Consider the following 19,458-nt stretch of genomic DNA (forward strand, 5'->3'; position numbering starts at 1 on the left):
TGAGTAAAAGTCTTACCAGCAAAATCTGATTAAATCATCAAAAGTCCAAGCAGTCACCATGCAGAGTGGCCCTTCCAGAGAGTTTAATGTACAACTTTTCCAGTTTTCATCACCTATGCTTTAATGCATACGCAGCACTTTAATGTTAACTGATCGAGGTGGAGCTGATTAGAAATATTTTATATGATAATCAGTTTTTCTTAAAATAACTGAAAAAGCATCTACATCCTGGTAAATATACAGTATGTAGTGAAGTACAAAGTAAATTCCTCTCTGAAATGTGGTAATATAGAAGTATAAGGTGGCAGAAAATGGACATACTGAGTAAATGTGCTCACTTACTTCCCACCACTGACTCTGATATAAATCACAGAGGAGGTGTTTCAGCGCACAACCGAACACTACATCATTGATATTAACCAGATACTATAATGGGTGTCTATACCATGTGTGCATATTTACACACACACATACAGTAAGGGACCCCACGCACGCACGCACACACACACACACGAGGCTCTGCAGGATGTCAGCTCTGGTTCTCGTATCCATCTAAAGCTGCAGCTGAACCACTTTAATAGCTTTGGTGAAAATCTGACAAAACTCGAAGTCTGTTTCTTTATTTTTCAACCCAAACTCAGCATGAAAAGTGCTTTATTAAGGTCCAGAATACTTTGAATCTTTTCCAATATCTTACACATGAGTTTGTAAACTACTGCCCAAAAATCGGTTGTCGCTGAGCCCGTGAGCCGCCGGATCGAGCTCACGACACGAAGGAAGCCTCACAAATCACACGTCTGTATTACAAAATGAACGAGAACTGAGCAGGAAATCAAACTTTAGCAACATGAGCAAAATGTGTATGGTACAGGTCATATTTTGGGAGAAATCATTTTGGTAGAGTACTTTGAAACATTCAAACCACTTGCTGCAGAGGTAAAATAGACTCTTACAGATAAGAAAAAGTCAATAAATATATTCAAACTCGGAAAACAGAATTTGATTAATTAGAATTAGTAGGGGCATATATTCCATATTGGCCTTGAATATAAATGAAACCTTGACCATTAATTTTTAAAAACTACTGTTGCACTGAGCTATGAACAGCAGTGTACAGGCTTGGTACTGATGAATCCACTCGCCAGCAGCTCAGCCTCAACTGAACATTTTATGGTCAAATAAATACATTTCTAGATTTGATGCCAGCTATGTGCAAGAAAACATCCCACTTTAATACAATAACTTCATCCAATAGAATAAGATGCAGTATCCTGAACGCTGAGTTACATTCTCAGGGGCAAAAGCGGCAAAATAAATGATTCTGCGAACGGCGTAAAGGCAGCGAGCGATGTCAAACTGAAGACCTGGATGTAAAACGTAAACAGCTCAGTCAGCTCAGTTCTATCTGGGAAGAAGTCGTCGTCAGTACATATTATAAAACATAAATTATCGATCAAGAGCAACAACAGCCGATCAAACTTAAGGCCAAAATTTCCACAACTTTTTAAATAAATCTAATATTCTGCTATGAGGTTATTTAATAACTGATTCAGAACGTCACAGCTAAAACAATGTTATTCACTTTAATATTGACTTTGAAAAAAAAAGACAGGGACAACCCTTCCACTCTTCTGAGATGAAGACTTGAGTAGGTTTGTTAGTAATCTGAGAACCTTCAAGTTAATCAGAACAAATGAAATCAGTCACAATTCTACGCGAGTGTCACCTTCTTCTGTACGGCGAGAGCGATCTTCTATCATTGGTAAAGAGAAATCAGTCGCTGGATGGCTGATGGAGCAGGTCGCAGTGAGATAATCACGTTGGAAACGTCCCAAAAACCGCTCTGTGATGGCACAGCAGGTAGCTCGCACTTTGGAACAGTAATGCTAATAAAACAGCTCGACATTGCACAATATGAAATCGCCTTTTTGACACATCTTTAAATAGGTTCCGTCTGAGGAGCAAAAAACGTGTGATCACCATTCAAAAAAGAAAAAAAAAACAAAACAAGAACCAGATTATCTGATGTAGACATAAATAAAGCAGAAAGCGAGAAGACACTTGCTGCTTGATGCTTCTGATCTTCTGCCGCGACCAACTGAAAGAATGCACAAAGATACACCAACAATGCACGACATTGAAAACTGATCAGTCCGCTTAAGTCCATTAAATCAGTACAGATGGGTGCTATTGTTACACTCTGTATCCTGTAACCTTGAATTCCTTTCATTCTGACATCATGAAGTATGTCATGGACCTATTGGTCGTTGAGTTGAAGAGCCAATGTGGATTAAGAGTTGAATTCAGAGAGACAGAACCAAAGAAGTCCGCGGCCGACCGGGGTCGACCTCTCGCCTCCACGCGCTCCACCGCTCGTGGAGACCCCGCTCCCTTTGTCTTTAGGCAAGAGACTGGAATGCAGAAAGGGGGGAGAACACACTAAAAGGAAAGGAAGGAAGGAGATGGGGTACTTTGAATGCGTGTGTGTGTGTGTGTGTATGTATGTGTGTGTCAGAGGAGAAATAAAAAAAAGGCAGCGTGAGAGGAACACATGAATATCCACAGTTATGAGCAGAAAACCCTGAGGTTTATCTGCTAAGCAGAAGGCAGACGGAGAAAAAAAAGGGAGGAAAAGGCCAAAAGAAAAGTACAAAACGGTGATAAAATAAGACAATAATAAAGCCAGGCTTCCAAAGCCAGAGACGAAGGTGGACAAAGCCATCCAAAAGGCATGCATGAAGAACAACACACATCCATACTGTTCGGCTCGCCGTCCGTCACTCCGCTCACGGCGTGCAGAGCAGCGCCGCTGCCGATGCTGCTGCAGACACAGTGAGGGTCAGGACTGACTGTGCTGTATGGTCAGGCCAGAGGCGGACTGGACCAGGCGTCAACTAGACAAGAAGAGACTTCATGACAAGAGACCTGTGTCATGTTGTTTCCTGGCCAGGTGATGGGACAACCTGGGGAGAGCGGGGGAGGTCTGGGGGGAGGAATGGGTCTCAGACAGGGACAGAGGAGAAAAAGAGGAGGGAGCGTGGTGAATGTTCAGTGCCTCAACGGCCCGTTGCTCTGGGTCACGGAGTCAGAGACCTTCAAGAAGGCAGAGCGCATCAGGTCGAAGGATTTGTCAGAGAGGGACGCTACGTCGTCTGACGTCATTCCCTTCGTCTCGATCTTTGGAAGGATCTTCAATCTGATGGTCCCTGCGGAGGCACAAAAGCTTCACTGTCAGAAGTCTCAGCGAACATCAAGGAGCAGATGTCATGTACAGAGAGGACAGGCCTGCGTGCAACAAAGACGTGGAAAAAGGAGGATAATCGAGCGGAGTTACCTGAATTGAACTGCTTTTCTTTCCGTAGGTAGAAGTTGCTGTAGGAGGAGAAAACGACGGGTATGATGGGCACCTGAAAAACAAGACAGGAAAGAAGCTTGAACTTTGATGTTGAGACAAATCTAAAGTAACCTGGCTCTTAAACTTCAAATTTGCCCATTTTCTTAGTCAAAAGCAAGCCAAAAGACGAGAAACAAACCGACAGAAACGCCTGACTGAACCGACATCACATTCTCTCACACACAATCAGCGCCACACGAGCTATCTCCATCTCCTCCGCTGCTGCTAATAGAGGCCGAGCTCCTCTCTCGAGGCCCCCCCGAGTGGCCCTTCGACAGGACTGGCTGAGCCAAACGTGGCTCCCCCTGGGGGCTGTCCTGCTTCCACTCAATCTGGCCGGCTGGGTACAAATGAAAAGGCTGCGCTGCAACTCGGCAGAAGCAAACACGGAGAGATAGAAATAGTCTGCGTTCACACAGGAACAGCCTCGAGTGTACAGCGAAACCAAAACACAGTCTACAGCTACTCCGCTACTTTATGCCGACGCTCGCACAACAATTCAAAACTGAGTACATCTGTTTGTGCTATTTGTACATCATATGAGCAGAGCGCCTACAGAAAACGACCGTGTTTGTTAATCAGGAGCAGCGGCTCTCGGCCTCGGCGCTTATCTGAAGCAAACTGATATCAATCTCTAGCAGCCTGGGGTGAACCGAGGTGCAGTTTCTCGCCAGATCTCACTCAGCAATAATGTTTTTTTAATTCATTCCACCTGTCTGACCCGGAGTGCGTGCTGCAAAACATCAGCTCGAGAAAGGAGACCTCCCACCTGCATGCACGCTGAGATAAAGCTCATAAACGCGCACAGCTGAGCCGACGGTTGCTCTGGAGTCAGTCTGTGGCGGGAGCTGCGACCGCCCGCCCTCTAATCATTTGGCGTGAGGAGTTTCGGGAGAAGTTGCATTACGTGCAACTGAGGACAACCTCAGAGCAGACCGAACCAGAAACATCACAATGAATGAGTAAACAGACCAAACTGATCGGATCTTTCCAAAGCTGTTGTGTACATCAGCGTCTGTACGTTGGATTAGGTTAAATCACCATGTTGCCTTGTACCATTTAAGGTTGCTAGCTCCCCCATGTGTCTAGAATCAGCACATTTCTGGCAACATTACCCCTCTCTCTTTTAGGAGTCAAAAGCTGGCACAAGTCTCCTGGAACACAGCCAGTATCATCGCGGGCCTTCTTGCCAGCAGGGTTAAGTGACTGAACATGATGAGGGTGTACATTACACTGCACGGAATACTGACTGTATAGATGGGGACATGGATGGGACAGGACGTCTCACGCTTGCTCGACTCGGCACGCAGAGAAACGAAAAAGAGAGAGAGAAGTGAATTTGAAGTACTGACTTGTGCCTGCACTGCCAGGTGGAAAGCTCCTTTTTTGAAGGGCAGCAGGTCGCCTCTCTGGTTCCGCGTCCCCTCCGGGAACACCCACAGACGAATCTGTGGAGGTCAAAGGACGAGAGTTGGAGGGACAAAAACAGCGATTTAATCCTCTCATGTCATCCCCAACGTGTCAAAAACCAGAACTTTATGACAAGAACAAAGAAAATGGTAAAGCATCAACTTACTCTGACATACAATCTACCCTTAAAATCCAAAAAGCATGAAGTACTAATTCTTCAGGGACGTAAACACTGTAAAACAGTTTCACTCAGATAAGCTCAGCTCCTTCTATCATCACTGATACGGAAAAAAAAGATTACAGATTACCTGCTCGTCCAACATGGTTTTGGCAGCGTCGGCCATGATGCTCTTGGCATCGCTCGTCTTCTTGCGGTTGATAAAGACGATGCCGCCCAGCCAGCAAATGAGGCCCACCGTGCCGGCGTAAATCAGCTCCTTCTTGGCGATCATGGTGCAGCGGTCTGGTAAGATCTCCATTAGACCTGAGGAACAGAGGAGAAGAGGCTCACTCGTCAGTATACAACACTGTGTCAATGAGAACCACTAATGTTGAACACTTTTTCCAATTACAGCCGTGTCTATCATTCACAAGCACGAGAAACAAGACTCAATCGATAGAGAAGCTTAGTTTTCTAGCATGTGAATCAAAAGCAGCAGCAAAAGAAGGACATTCATGTGCTTGAAGCGAATCCAAAATGTCTCACGTTACTCTAAAAACACAAATCCAAAAACACTACGACTAAAACAGTGACTAAACAAATGGCCTTCGCCTTCCTGGAAATCACCTTTAGCTCCAAACTTTAGGCCACAAGTGTGAAACTTTATGGTTAAGTGAAAACTTAATTCTGCAATTTCAGAGACATTTTCACAGAAGACGTTGGTGAACGTGCCGTCACGTAGCCTCTGTCCTCACAGCCTGCTTTAATACTGCCCATCAAATCTAATTACATCAGAATTGGTTTGTTTATTTTTCTAAATTTGAAGCACTTTCCACTGAAAATGAGTAAACAAGTGAAGTCTCTAACATAAAAAGTTTCAAATTGGACAACCAAACGCAACTTCCATGTGCCCAGTTTGGGATGACCTTTGGCCTTTCCGTCTTATCTCTCTGTGGCCTTGTCAAAACCCAGATTTCATCATGTATAAAGTCTGCTGATGGAAGAAATTTCACTTTATTGATGGGAGTTTACCTCTGCGAATAGCGCCAGCATTACACAATCAGACATGTGTGATTAACCTTCGTGCAAAGGCGGCTGGTGCAGAAGACAGAGTGGTGCGGGATGTCCAACACGCACAATATTAGAGGGAGGAAGACAAAGTGTGTGACATCAAGGATGGGACGCAGCATTGACAGATGCGTCTATGCTACAGCAAGAAATCCTAAATAATGACTTATTTATTGATCTATTTATATAACTTTTATTTTGGAAGTGACTACAATTAGCATTTTGTTACCTTGAAAAACAGAGCACACAGAAGCAAAACGGCATCAGAAAGAGACCCGGCGCTAGCTGTGGAGGTTACGTCCTCATCGCATCACATCAGCTCTGGGATGAGCAGCTATTAACGGCTGGGTGTAGCAGTTGGCATGGCAACTTGGACGCCAAATCAGACTCACGCTGAGTTTTCTCAGCGCTAATTAGATGCCTAGCTCTCCCCCTGCTGTCACTGCCCTGGCCTGGAGCCTGCCCTCGTCACTCTGCCTGGCACTGCTGGAGAGAAAGCGTCCCTCTGCTAAATGAGCATCCTCAACACTCACATTTAGGACCAAGACGGATGACGTGCAAAAAGCACAGACACCAAGAACCAACGTGCTCTTAACTCCGTCTAAACTGACAGTAAATGGCACATTTCTAATCATCCTTTAATTCAGAGAGGGTCCTGTGAGGCCAGCCATGTGTGAATTCTTTATTGTTCGCCGTGTCCGTCTACGGTCGGCCGTGCCAAATCTAAACAAAGCATGTTATAATAATCTATGTGGTTGCGTGGTGCTCTGCTGCAATTCATTCTCCATTTTGCAAAAACCCCTTTGTCACCACAAAGCTGGTGTAATCTTACATTTGTCCCAGTTTTAGCGGGACTATTGCCTAAATGGCACTGCAGTCCGCCTCAGCAGCCAGAACCAGGAAACGCGGTTCCTCCCAGAACACGTGCTTAAAGTCTGAACGTGTGGTGTTACATCCTGGATGTGAAGGCACGGTGGCACCCGACGTCTTCTTCGTTTGAGTCTGTTCTTGTACTCTTTGGTGGTTGATCCAAACCAGACTGTGACTAACCGATCCGGCTCCGGCCCAGCTGACAATCCTGCTCCCTGTGATCACACATGCTGTGTTTTAATGCAGCCAAATTTAGTTATTCTCTTTTACATATCCCCACACATTTCAGTCGTCAAGCAAATGAGCATGAAATTTGACTGTGGATTTGAATCTGACTCATGTGTGTACATATATCTATATATAGTATATCTTCTACCGCATCTAAACAAGCTGCAAACATCTATTTATGCTTGCAAACACACAAAAAAATGCAGGAAGTAAATCCTGCTGGGCCTTTTAAAAAAAACTGTGTTTTTCTGAATTAGCTGCCTTCATGAGGACATAGTCTGAGTGGGAGCAGGTCAGGGGGGTGAGCCTGGGCCTATCAAATCTACAGTTAAATACATTCAGGTCATCATGCAGTTGTTAACTGTCTCCAGTGTGAGGGGACGGTTTCCTGTGTCACGGTGTCAGTGAGCTCATCCAGGTCAGCAGTCAGAGCACTCTCAAAGCAGGATTCAGTGTTTTGGCAGCTCACGGCTGAGACCTTCCCCATTAAAATCCCGTAGGATCGTGATAAGGGAGCATGGATGTGCTCCGTGCAGCATCCCGCTCACACAAGCTTGAGGTGGGACGTCAACACGGGCCAGAATAAAAGTCAGCGGAACAACACTTTTTAGTTCCTTTGAACAGTAGCAGCTTGGCTGTTTTATTGGCCAGGGAGCAGAGATTCACCACATGCATACACACGTTTAACCAGCGCTAAAGTACACTTCTTTCATCTGCAACTCCGCCGCTCCGTCAACTAAAATGTCCAGAAATGTGTGAGTGTGCCGCATCTGGAGTCGAGTTGCTCAGGGTGAAGAGCTGAAAGTTAAGTACGCCTCAGTGAATCTGATCTTATTTGAGTTCATGAACACAAACAACAAAAGTCAGCGCTGAGCAAAAGCTGCAATGTGCAGAAACATCTTGCATAATTATTAATATGAACCAACAAAAGATTTCAGTCAGTGCTGAAAAACAGACGAGACCTGCTGCATTTCTGAACCTCTCCACATTGTTTCAGCCTCGCTTTAAAGACAAAATGATTTAATTATGCAGGACGACATTTAATAGGCTCTGAGGCTCCAACACTCCAAAACATACCCTGTTTTTCACAGTTTCAGTTTTGGCTGTCAAACCTTCTTCTCCTGCAGTGTTTTAACGGCATCTGACTGGCAAATAAGAGCCACCAGCTGTTTGTCTCGATCAACCAACTCCTAATAATCACGGAAAATTTGCATTTTCCTCTGCTGATTTTCTTGAAATCCAGTTAAAATTTGAATGAAATCCAATAAGGTCTAATAATAAGGTCAAAGTTCACAGAATGCAGATGTTACTCCCTCACATTAAAGCTGAAAGTCATTGTTTCACTTCAGATCCATGCATCACTGTCTGAATATGGACTGCATGCAATCAAAGTCTTCTGTCATCTGAGAGTGAATATGTCAAAAATATTTATCTTGATAGAGCGCAGCACCCACCCAAAACATCCAGGGAGCTCTGGTGGTTGGAGATGATGACGTAGGGTCCCTCTGTCTGCAGATGCTCCCAGCCGCTCACTTCAAATCGAAGACCCAGGAAATACTTCACATGACGAACCATGAAGCGGATAATCCTGAGGGGGAAAAGGTTAATTAGAGTCCTGAATAAGTTAAGTTACTGTTCACAGTCATGTGAGCGTAGCACGTAGGCTGCACATTATCAACCAGGACTACACTGAAAGGCTGGAAGTGGAATCTGTTAAATACGAAGGTATTATAGCACATTGCAAGAACACCAGCTCAAATATTTCAAATGTGACCTAAATGAAAGAAAATAGTCACGACTGTCTTCAAAATACAAGAGATCTGGCAGATGAACCACATCAACGTCCCCATTAGTGCTGTTTGTTTCTTGGTTGGTTAATTAACTGCCTGAGGTAAGAACAACGCTCCAATGAGCTTTGAGAAAGAATGGCCCACCATCTGCGTGCAGGCAGGTAGAAAACAGTCCAACAAACAGCTGACAAACACACAGCCTCCACTGTTCTTTCCAGTTTAGAGAGCTGTTTACGTTGGCTAACGTGTTAGCAAACAACTGCCTACTTTTGCATTCAGCAGTCACTAAACAACACTGGCAGTCATTGGTTGGATTTACGGCCACTTGGAAAATATTCATCTTTCCAGCTCTGGTTAGGTCTCCATCGTGTCTTTAGCTCGTTGCTCGATGTCCAACTCTTAGCCAGACAGTTGTTAACTTCACTGTATGCGCTGTTTGAATTTCAGCATTTACTCTCTGTGATTCTAGCACAATGAGTGATACTTTCAGTTTACACGCAGTCATTTGATTAGATGTTAATATCAGGTTGCTTAGTGAGGCTTCAAGATAAGATAAGAAGAGACTTTATTGATCCCACTGCCAGCAAGTATTACAAAAAGCGAACACAGTGGCACAAAAGGATCAAGATTAAACGTGTACACGATAAAGAATAGACAAACAACATACTGCATGCCATAAAAATCCTACTGCCACAAAAAGTACTATTGCCAATATTCTTATGAGAAAACTACTCATGTCATATGTTGTATTGCACTTGAAAAATACTTTTTTTATGCTATTTAAGAACTGTTTTCAGAAGTAGGTTAAATATTCTCCAACATAACAAACAGAAAAGCACCTTTTGTGCACAGCATTTTCACCCTTTCTGCTCAGGGTTTATCTTTAGAGATTTAGAAAAGTCGACCTTTGTGCGGACACAGGCGATAACAGTTCTGAACTCTGTTAAGACACATCCAAGGTGACCTCTTCCTCACTTGGAAAAGTTTCAGTATGATTCCAAACAATCAGCTCCAAGGTGAGATCATCTGTGTCACAATCTGATCATGCAGGTTCACAGGCTCTGAGTCCATCCCAGCACTCACATCCGTGAGGTTTTCTCTAACACGTCCAAAAGCCCACCTTGTCCTCAATCAATACAGTGTCTCACCTCAGACACACTGACCATGGCTGCTGATTTTCAAGAAATCTGCTGCTAAGCCTGGAAAGAGATCTTTGGTATTTTATGTCCAGGCCACAATTAGCGAATTAGCTCTCCATTCCGAGCCATTATCTGATCATTATGTCATCAGGACGAACCTCTTCTCACTCTTGGAGCCAAAGTACAGCACATGTACAGTATATAATGCATGTAAAATTAAGGTCCATTTGAACATTGAGAAAGGGGGATTATGTAAATGAGGAGTGCTTTGCAAATCTGTGCTGAACCTTCCATTCAAGTCAGATGGAAGTCACGTGATCACCTAATTTTCCTTTTTTTATTAGCCCTCACAAAGCAATTTTTTTGTGCCTTAAGCAGGATAAATGATCTGAAAGACTCAAGAGTGTGCAAAGAACGATGAGAAACACCTCAGCGCTGAAAGAGCAGCATTAACGGTCATCATGATGGTACAGTAGATCACTGCCAGATCTCATGGTGTTCAATCAAAGGATGCATTAAAGATGCTGCGATCAGTGCGGCGCAGAGTGAGGGATTCGAAGAACTAGCTCAGTACCTAGAGCCTCAGTATGTAATGCCATTGAGAGCTACTGTGGCTAAAAACATTGGAAAAACTTTGAGGAGGAACTAAAAGTCAAGGTCCGACCGCTGACTGTGGGACAGCTCTCACAAACGAAAGCCGCATCACAGCTACCAACCACCTGTCACTTCATCAGTGCTGACTGACAGCACGGTTTCCATTATCCGGTAAAAACCTGCTGAAGTCCCTCATATTTAAGCCCAAGTAAGATGTGAATATATCTCTGTTTTCCCTACTCCCCCTTTCTCTCGCTCCTCTCCTGATTCTGTTTAGGGGTTTATTTCAACTGTGGAACACTAATGACAAACAAAGACGGTTTTGGTGAGTTTTATTTTGTTTCTGTCGAGTTTGAATGAAGTGTTTTATGATGATAAAATAACTGGTTTTGCAAATGGAGTCTGGTGGCTTTGGCCAGAGCGATGCAGCGTCTGTTTCTGGTTAAACAAACAGATCTTACTCTTTGACAAAAGGGTTATCTCTGTCGGGATCCTTTCTATAATGTTGTCAGGCACTTAGAGTAACTATCTGAGCTTGTCAGTGGCAAAAACAAGCATTTTAGCAGGCGTACATCGATGGCGTGCAAACGCCCAGAGGGATTACATTGCAGCCTGTTTTACAGCTGCAGTACTTTCATTCAATACTGGACCTATTTAAAAAATCATTGTCCCCATCAGTCACTTACATGGGAAAACAGAGTTCAGAAAAAGATATCTAACCAGAATTTCTCCCACTTGGCCGGGACAATGAAATCTTCCAGGACACGACTGACTGGGAGACACAGTCCAGCCTGCTCCTCAGAGTAAAATGAAGCTGTTAGTTGCCGATTAATGGCTGTTGGGCTACTGAAAGCAACGTTAACCAAAGCTGACATCCCTACTTCTCATTGCTCAAAAAGATGCTGAGGTTCTAGATAAACCTGTAACTCTGCCTGAACTGAAAACGACATGAGTTGTTATGAAGAGAAAGACGTCTCCAGGAAGGGATGGGATCCCCTCGCAGAGCTCTACATCACCTTCTGGGACTGCTGGGATACTGCTGCTAATACTTTTTAGTCATCATGCTTCACTGGTCTAAGAACAGAGGTTCCTTTTTCAGTTATTTGAATACCGCTTTAAATGCTGTGATACCCAAACCTAATAAGACCACGGCCTTACACAGAGGGTTAAGTGTTTGCTCGGGTTTTGGGATTGTGTCATCAGATAACGGCTGCTCCGTGTGATCAGGTCACCACCTCTGTGGAACATTTTCAATTAGGTCCCAAATTCATCAGACACATTCAAATGTAATAATCCCTCTGCAGTAATGAACACAAATGGTGTTATATCTCCTAAGTCTGCTGACAGGGCTGTCCCTTAGGCCAGCCAATTCCATGACTGTGACTGAATTATAGGTGCATTATGGGAGTGTGGGGATGCTGGCAAGGCATATGTCCAATGTGGGATTTCTATAAGATCAGAAAGCTCAACCAAAAAAACCTGAAATGCAGTGATCTTGAAATAAATATTTTCTTTGAAAATGGCTTTTCAGGGCGTCCCAGCAGCCTGATGAGTAAGGCGCACACCACACAACCGTAATGTCCGAGGTTGGCTTCCTGCCACGGGCGCATTTCCTGTCTGTCTCTGATTCACTGACTGTCAAAGGCCAAAGAATAAAGTTAAGACTTGATAAACTCAGAGCAAGTCTATACACGATGAGGCCTAAAAACAAGAACACCACAGAAATGTCTTCATGTTCATACAGCCACAGCTCACCGGCCAAATCTGCACCTGCATCCCACTGGCAAGCATTTTCCTATGCAAAACTGAACCGCACATTTTGGATAACAAAATATCTATTTTTCCTGCATATCACACTAAAACTGGCTTGAATGACCTTCCCTCTCCGGGAAAAGAACAGAGTGACATCTTCTGTCTCACCATCACTTCATAAAATACCTCAAGTCCCTTCCTCATCAGTGAATCATTTCCCTTCTCCAACTGCCTTCTTTTGCAATCCTAATATGCCTTCATTTTAAAAACACTTTCTTCCAACCTACATGTAATTAAGGGTCTCTCACGACAGATTTTGCTTTTGCGTCACAACCTTGCCCTTCTCTGCAGTTAGACACACAGGTAATTACCTTGAAAGCTACAAATATCTCCATCTTTAGCGTGCAATGTATGCTGCAAACCCCGAAACTAAACATTAGAAATAATGGGCTCCATGTGTATTGACAGTGTACAACACTGAATGACACAATAATCAAACATTTCCAGTCTTAATTTCCAGTGTTCCACTCCAAAAGAAAGGAAATTAAATGATCAAGGCTTTTGGTATGGCAAGTCTCTGTGGTTATATTCACTATAATTACTGGACTGAAAACAGGAAAGCCACTTATTACATTATATTAGCCTTTATCTAACCCTGATGACAGAGCTAATTATTTTTTACCCATTCACTTGAGGGTGAAAAAAAAAACTGGAGAGCATTTACTGGACATAAACAGTAAATTTGCAGTTTTAATTTGCCACTGTTTGGTTACACGAGTCCAATTCGTCTCAAATGAGCAAATCCCTCATGGATTTTTTTCTTAATTAAAATATTTTAGTCTTGTTTTGATGTTGCTAAAACAATCCCCCATGAATTTGGGGAAAAACTGAATCTGGAAAAATTTAAAACAGACTTCTTAGGGCCCTATTTATGTATGCTCTGAGTGACTTTCCCTTCAAAGATAGTAAACAGTTCAGATGATGTGGTTAACTTTTTTTTTTTATTATTATTATTATTATTTTTTTTTAGAAATGTGTCTGAATAACTCGAGCTAGGCTTCCTGGGTAATAGCAAATTACCACACAGTCCATTTGTGGTAATCAAATCAAAATGATTTTAATTACTATGTCAAGAAGGGAAAGCTCACAGTGTCATAATACTCAAAGACACGAGGACGCTCTTGAACTCATCACTATCTTGTCATTCCACCTAATGCAATCATCTCTCACTGATGGCTCACTAAAAGCTAAGCTTGCCTTGGACATGCAACATACATTTGGCAGGTTTACTATTGTAAAACCACCTTAACCTTTAAACAAGACTGCGATCTTTGGGTTATCTTTCAACGCAACAGTACAGTGATAATACACTCAGTCTAGTGCAAAAGCAAGTGGTTATGCAATGACTGTTGCAGCAATTGAAAGATTGTTCAAGGGGAATGAAATGGCCTTGGTTGAACTATTTTATGGCCAATCCACTAAGATCTTCCTATGGTTCATTTCATTATCAGTCTCTAAATAAGCTCCATTCATGCCTACAGGACATAATGATTTTTGGGCTGTTCTGTTATCTGCATAGACAGATACCTGGCTGGTCACAGATAAAAGTGGGCCTGACCTGTTATCCCTACAAATATTGCACTAATAAAAAACACTTGTGCCAAAGCTAATTCATGTGTTGAGGGTCAGAGGTCGTATTCAAGACAGGGACATGGTCACAGGATCAGAATGACACAGCCGGGGATTAATTCGTTCAGAAAGGCAGGGACAAGAAAATTAGCAGTTTAAAACTGTGTAGGCTTTAAAGGTCAGTCACCTAACAGTCTGAGTGACAAGATTACTGCTTAGTCAAACAGATAGAAACACTGGTAGTCTCCCACTGATGCTAACAGCCATTACGCAGAATGGAACCTGAGCTCAAGCAATTGTGAGGAAGGAAACTAAACCTATGTCCTTTATCTGTTGTCATGAGATCCTACCGGATAATTAAAGTTCGAGCTGTAGCCAAAAGTAGCCATTCACATAAGTGACAGGTAAAACTGTGTGTCTGTAGACGCAGACACTAAGAATAAACTGAAGACCAACAGGAGTGTTTCAGGAAAAGCGAGCACGATATGAATGGTAACTTGAATCCTACGGATGCTCCTGACTGTAAAGGCCTGTTCTGTCCCACTATAGTTTACTGTTACATTGAAGTCCTCTAAGTCAGCTGTGGCGCAACCAGTCAACCCCAGAATTCAGGCCTTTGTGTACCCGTCTGACAGCAAATGACTGTGACGGACTGCTCTGTCCTTGATGAATCACTCTTTCTGCCAGAGCTGGCTGGTGTGTAAAACGTGCATCCAAGACTCTTTTCACTCTCTGTGCAAGGTTTGACCCCGATTCAGCCGCTTTGTCACAGTCAACAGGTCCAGATAACCTTTGAGCTGACAGAATGGTACACGGGTGCAACATGACACCAGCTCCATGGCTAACGTGACTGTGAAACAGTTATTCCTAGAGCAGCGAGGCAGTAAGGTCAACTTTGTTACTGACGGGGCTGCTGTCAGATCAAGGCCAAGTGAGGTTGCTTTGAGGATGTGCATCGTTGCTACTTAGTATGGCAACTCTAATCAGGGGGAAATCGCCATCTGGCATCCAACTCTTCAAGGTGATTACTGGAATGTAGTCATTTCCATCCTCAGCATCTAGGTTTAACCACAACAACAAAAATCCTGCTGTCACACAGTGGACACTGACACTAAAGGCGTACTACATTTCTATCCCAACAGCTATCAGTTGGTCTGGCCAGTGTGTGTGTGTGTGTGTGTGTGTGTGTGTGTGTGTGTGTGTGTGTCGAGTATAAAATGACATGTTTCTCCAGTGTTAAGGTCGAGGGGTCATTCCCACAGGGCCATTGTCTGCACCTATAGTATGTTACATTAGAAAAGTTGTAGCTGTGTGGGTGCGGCTGTATTAGATTTCACTGGATCTGAGGTCGTTTCTAATATTCAGCCCCTCACATATATGTTAATATAGGTCTAGACATGAGATCCACCTTTAAGTATAATATTTAATACACCATCACCACCACTAACTCTGGCCTCAATAACTCACTCATACATCTCATAACGATGGAAGTTATTGCAGGCTGTTGAGCTGGTTTGCATATTTAAAGTGCACATGTGTACCTCAAACAGATACTCTGACATCTGAGCAGACACAGCTGCACTTGTATCCGTTGCATCATCAAAATTGCTGAACCGATTTAGCAAGCGTCAATCCTAAATGTTTTGCCACAAAAAGCGGCTCTGACACCGAAGCTAGCAAAACAATGATAGCCTTGTGATATACTTAGCTATGTGCTCCCCTCATTAAAACTTACAATGTCAGGTATGTGACTGGAGGAAGATGAAGTTAGCACACATGCTTACAGAAAACATGACAATTATCGTTATGTAAGACTAGAATTGTTTCACCCACAGCGGGAATAGTCAGAGCATGGCCTGACTTTGTTCGCTAAACAGGAGCTTAACGTTAAATGTTAATGTTAGCATTCTAGTTCTCAGCTAACGTTGACACGTTACAACTGCCAGTGTGTCAAGGGGGCTAATGTTAGCATATGTGTGATTAAAAATGCACCCTGTATTTAATTAGTTTTTATTTAATTTTCCTTTTTAATGTCAGATGAACTGGTACCCTACAACATGCCGATCGTTACAGTGCTGTTATGTTAACATAACCCTCATCTGAATTAAAACCGGGTATGTTGCTAGCAAACGTAATCTGAATGTTTAATATCAACTATGGCTGCTACTAGCCAGCCAGCTAGCATGCTAACGTTGGCTAGCTGTCAGACGCCGCCGCGAGCGACATTTATTATGCAAACAAACTCACCTCATGTTTTCAATGTCTCTGCCTCCGCTTTTCAGTATACACAGAGGGATGGTAACCAGGGCCAAACACATCATCCAGGCGACATAAAAACACTTTTTGAAATAAAAAACAAACGTGCTGCTGGTCCACATCAGGAGTGGAATCAGCAGCAGGGGTATCATCCACATCACATCCATAGCGACCCACCACTGCAACTCCCTGCCAGCAATAACACACGCGGTGGGGATGAGGAAGCCGCTAAACCGCTGCCCGGCAAACGTTACGGTGCAAGAGCGAAGAGAGACACCGCGACCGTGACGAACATTACACACTGCTAAGTACTCCTTTAGGGTGCCCTAGCGATAGCAATGCTCGTCCCTGGCTACCCAAAATGAACTGTAACGTTGCTCATCTGTTGCTAAATGGCATCATGAGGTGGAGTCAAGACGTCATCGGTTGTGTTTTTTCCATTTCCGGTTGCTCAGACAGTGTGTCTGATGTCACAAGCAACAAACAAAAAATTGCATCAGTGCATGTGTACTTAGTAGTCTGTGTGATGTTAGATTAAATTAGCATTCGCTGTGAAAACAGAAGTTTTAAACATGTTTGACCACAATCACAGCTCTTGTAGGATATTTCAAAGTTTTGTGTGGCCAAACATCCAAATTTCAGTTTGCTTTACTAAACCAATGCGGATTCACCCCAACAGGACTGTCCTTAGAATGAGACCAGTTTGACAGCTGATTACAGAGCAACACGTGTAATTGGATTAACAGTGATAATCCAATCCTTGGCTATAATCTGACACTGTCCCGTAGCCTTGGCTATGAAGTTTCACCCATGTCGAAGCGCTCTACTTGACATGATTTGGAAGATTAGGATCAATCTGTAATTAATCCTGATTTAACATGTGCAGTGATCCTAATCATTGGCAGTCTCTGAACTTGGCATCATTCTTCCCATTCAGAAGCAGAAATTAGTCTAATTTGCACTTTAGAAAAGAATAATAGAGTAAGTGTGCGATTACCAAAAAACTCTGTGATGAAGAATAGAAATCCCAGACTTAAAACAAAGTTTATAGATTGCTCTTGATTGTTTTATCTATTTAGATCAAGATAAAAGCTTCTTTGTTGGTTTGTCTGTATGGGCTGGAATACAGTTTCATACAGTTTAAGCATATAGTACATAAAATATGTTGATAATGCATTTGGAAATTTGATAAAACTGACTGCAACCCCGGTAGACTTCACTCAGAACTGTTATTTATATTCTCTGGCAACGTGGGGTTATTTGTTAGATTTATGGGTGAACACAGGTTGCAGTAATTGATCCATAAAACGTAAATGATTTAACTGGCCTCACAGTCAAGACATGCAATAACCGTCCTCCAGACGTCAGATCTTTATGTCCACCCTTCGAGTTGCACTGCCTGCAGGGGAGCCAGACCAATAAGACCTCTGTGGCACAAACTCTCCTTCTGTAATCACGAGTGGGTCAACATCAAGTTGGGAAAGTTTGCCTTTGAACTAACATGGCGAGATGGAGTGTAAGGTTGAGTTTAAGTCAACAAGACGGAGTCATGGGTGTTTGAAATATTTGGCACGGCCCACAGGTTCAATGTTTACTGGTCTGACAGATTTATGATAAGAGAAGCTGTGACCAAGTGTACAGATATCTGCCCACATTTAGATAAAAAGGCTCGTGTTTGTGTCCACAGTAGATGTGTGTTTTCTAATTAAGCTCAGTTTACTTCAGTTTAGGCCCTTTACTCCTGCTGACTCGGCATCAGGGGCGTTCCTGTTGCAACCATTTCTCTATCGCTTTCCAAATAGCGACTTTACATTTGTGGGTGGCATGTTGTCAGACCTAGCAATTTCCTAAATCTTTGGCTGGCTGAAGTGTTTATTCTTGAATAAAACAAGTGAAAGAAGCGTGTTTATGGTGTCTGCTGTCTAAAGACTACTGAGGAGCTGAGGGAGTATTGACAGAGGGCCGGCTGTTGCAGGAGGTTGGAAGATGTTGAGCAGGTAGGAGCAAGCAGGGCCGCAGGCTATGATAAGATGTGTATTTGCTGGAGTTGGACAACCTTGCAACGCCTTCATTTTCTAACCTCTCAGAACCAAAATGTACTGCATATAGGGCTACCATAAAAGAAGCCAGAGTCCACTCGAGCATTGCTACACTTTTTTATTGCTGTGACTTACTGTCAGAAAAAAAAATAAGACCTGTCTTTGCTTTACTGCAGACGGCTGTGCAAAATTAGATGGTAAATCAGCTGTTTTGCGTAGGAAATAAATATGATTTCACGAACGATTTTGTTTACATCAAGTATAGTTTGACACAAACGACTGTACCCAGTAACAAAGGTACACAGTAAACATCCATTTGCTTTGGAGAAACATGCAGTTTACTTTGCAACTCAAGCATCATGACAAGATGTGATACATGGAAAAAGGAAGAAACTTGTCAGACAGATGCAGTATACTGAGATCTCCTATTGTTTGCAAGAGTGTGTTACTGTTTGACTTATGGGTGTGTTTTCCATAGTTATGGTATGTGAGGTTGTGGTATATTTGCACTTATGAATGCGTTTTTGTGTTTGGTTGCGGAGGTGATTATATACCTCAGGAACAATGCACCCATTATTTCAGTATCCTGTACATCTATATGTGAATTTGAAAGGATTTCACAACTCTAAATTGCAAAATGCATCCATCTGGTGATTTGGTCAAAGAAAAAGGAGCTTGTCCACATGACTTCTATCTATCTGTGACTTAATCCAATCCAGTCTGCTATTTCCTTTTCTCTTACCATCCCACCGCAGATGCAGTCTGCTGTCACACTGTTTCTCTTCTGTTTTTATGAGCCAAACTGCTACCAGCAAAAACTGAACGCCTGGCAAAGTGGTGAAAAAAAAAAAGCTACTCAGGGAAAGTTTCCTGAGGAAATTAAGGAGAAATATTAGATGTGATCTGTCTTTGCCTCTCATGAGTCATTACCAGATGGCTTTACACTCCCATTAAAGTGATTGAAATTAAAGTGTAAATGTGCATAACACCTGGTAAAACTGAAATCCCATTCATCTCAGTTGCACATCTTCATGAAACCAGTGTAGACCAAAGATTAATCTGCAGGACTGTGCAGCAATAAGCCACCTGAATTTTGATAACTGAAACAGGAACAGCTCTGCATCCCGGT

The 19,458-nt window shown here is 42.9% G+C and overlaps 1 protein-coding gene across 1 annotated transcript; it reads right to left on the reverse strand.

Annotated features, from left to right (window-relative positions):
- Positions 1–492: 492 nt before the first annotated feature.
- On the reverse strand, positions 493–16,684 carry agpat2 (1-acylglycerol-3-phosphate O-acyltransferase 2 (lysophosphatidic acid acyltransferase, beta)). Its single transcript, XM_070989248.1, has 6 exons — positions 16,282–16,684; positions 8,585–8,718; positions 5,113–5,288; positions 4,747–4,842; positions 3,335–3,407; positions 493–3,206 (listed from the first exon to the last, which is right to left on the reverse strand). The coding sequence occupies exons 1-6, from the start codon at positions 16,455–16,457 to the stop codon at positions 3,049–3,051; spliced, it is 813 nt and encodes a 270-aa protein (XP_070845349.1). The 5' UTR covers positions 16,458–16,684; the 3' UTR covers positions 493–3,048.
- Positions 16,685–19,458: the final 2,774 nt, after the last annotated feature.

Source organism: Chaetodon trifascialis, chromosome 20, assembly GCF_039877785.1.
Source record: "Chaetodon trifascialis isolate fChaTrf1 chromosome 20, fChaTrf1.hap1, whole genome shotgun sequence".
NCBI classification, from domain to species: Eukaryota; Metazoa; Chordata; class Actinopteri; order Chaetodontiformes; family Chaetodontidae; genus Chaetodon; species Chaetodon trifascialis.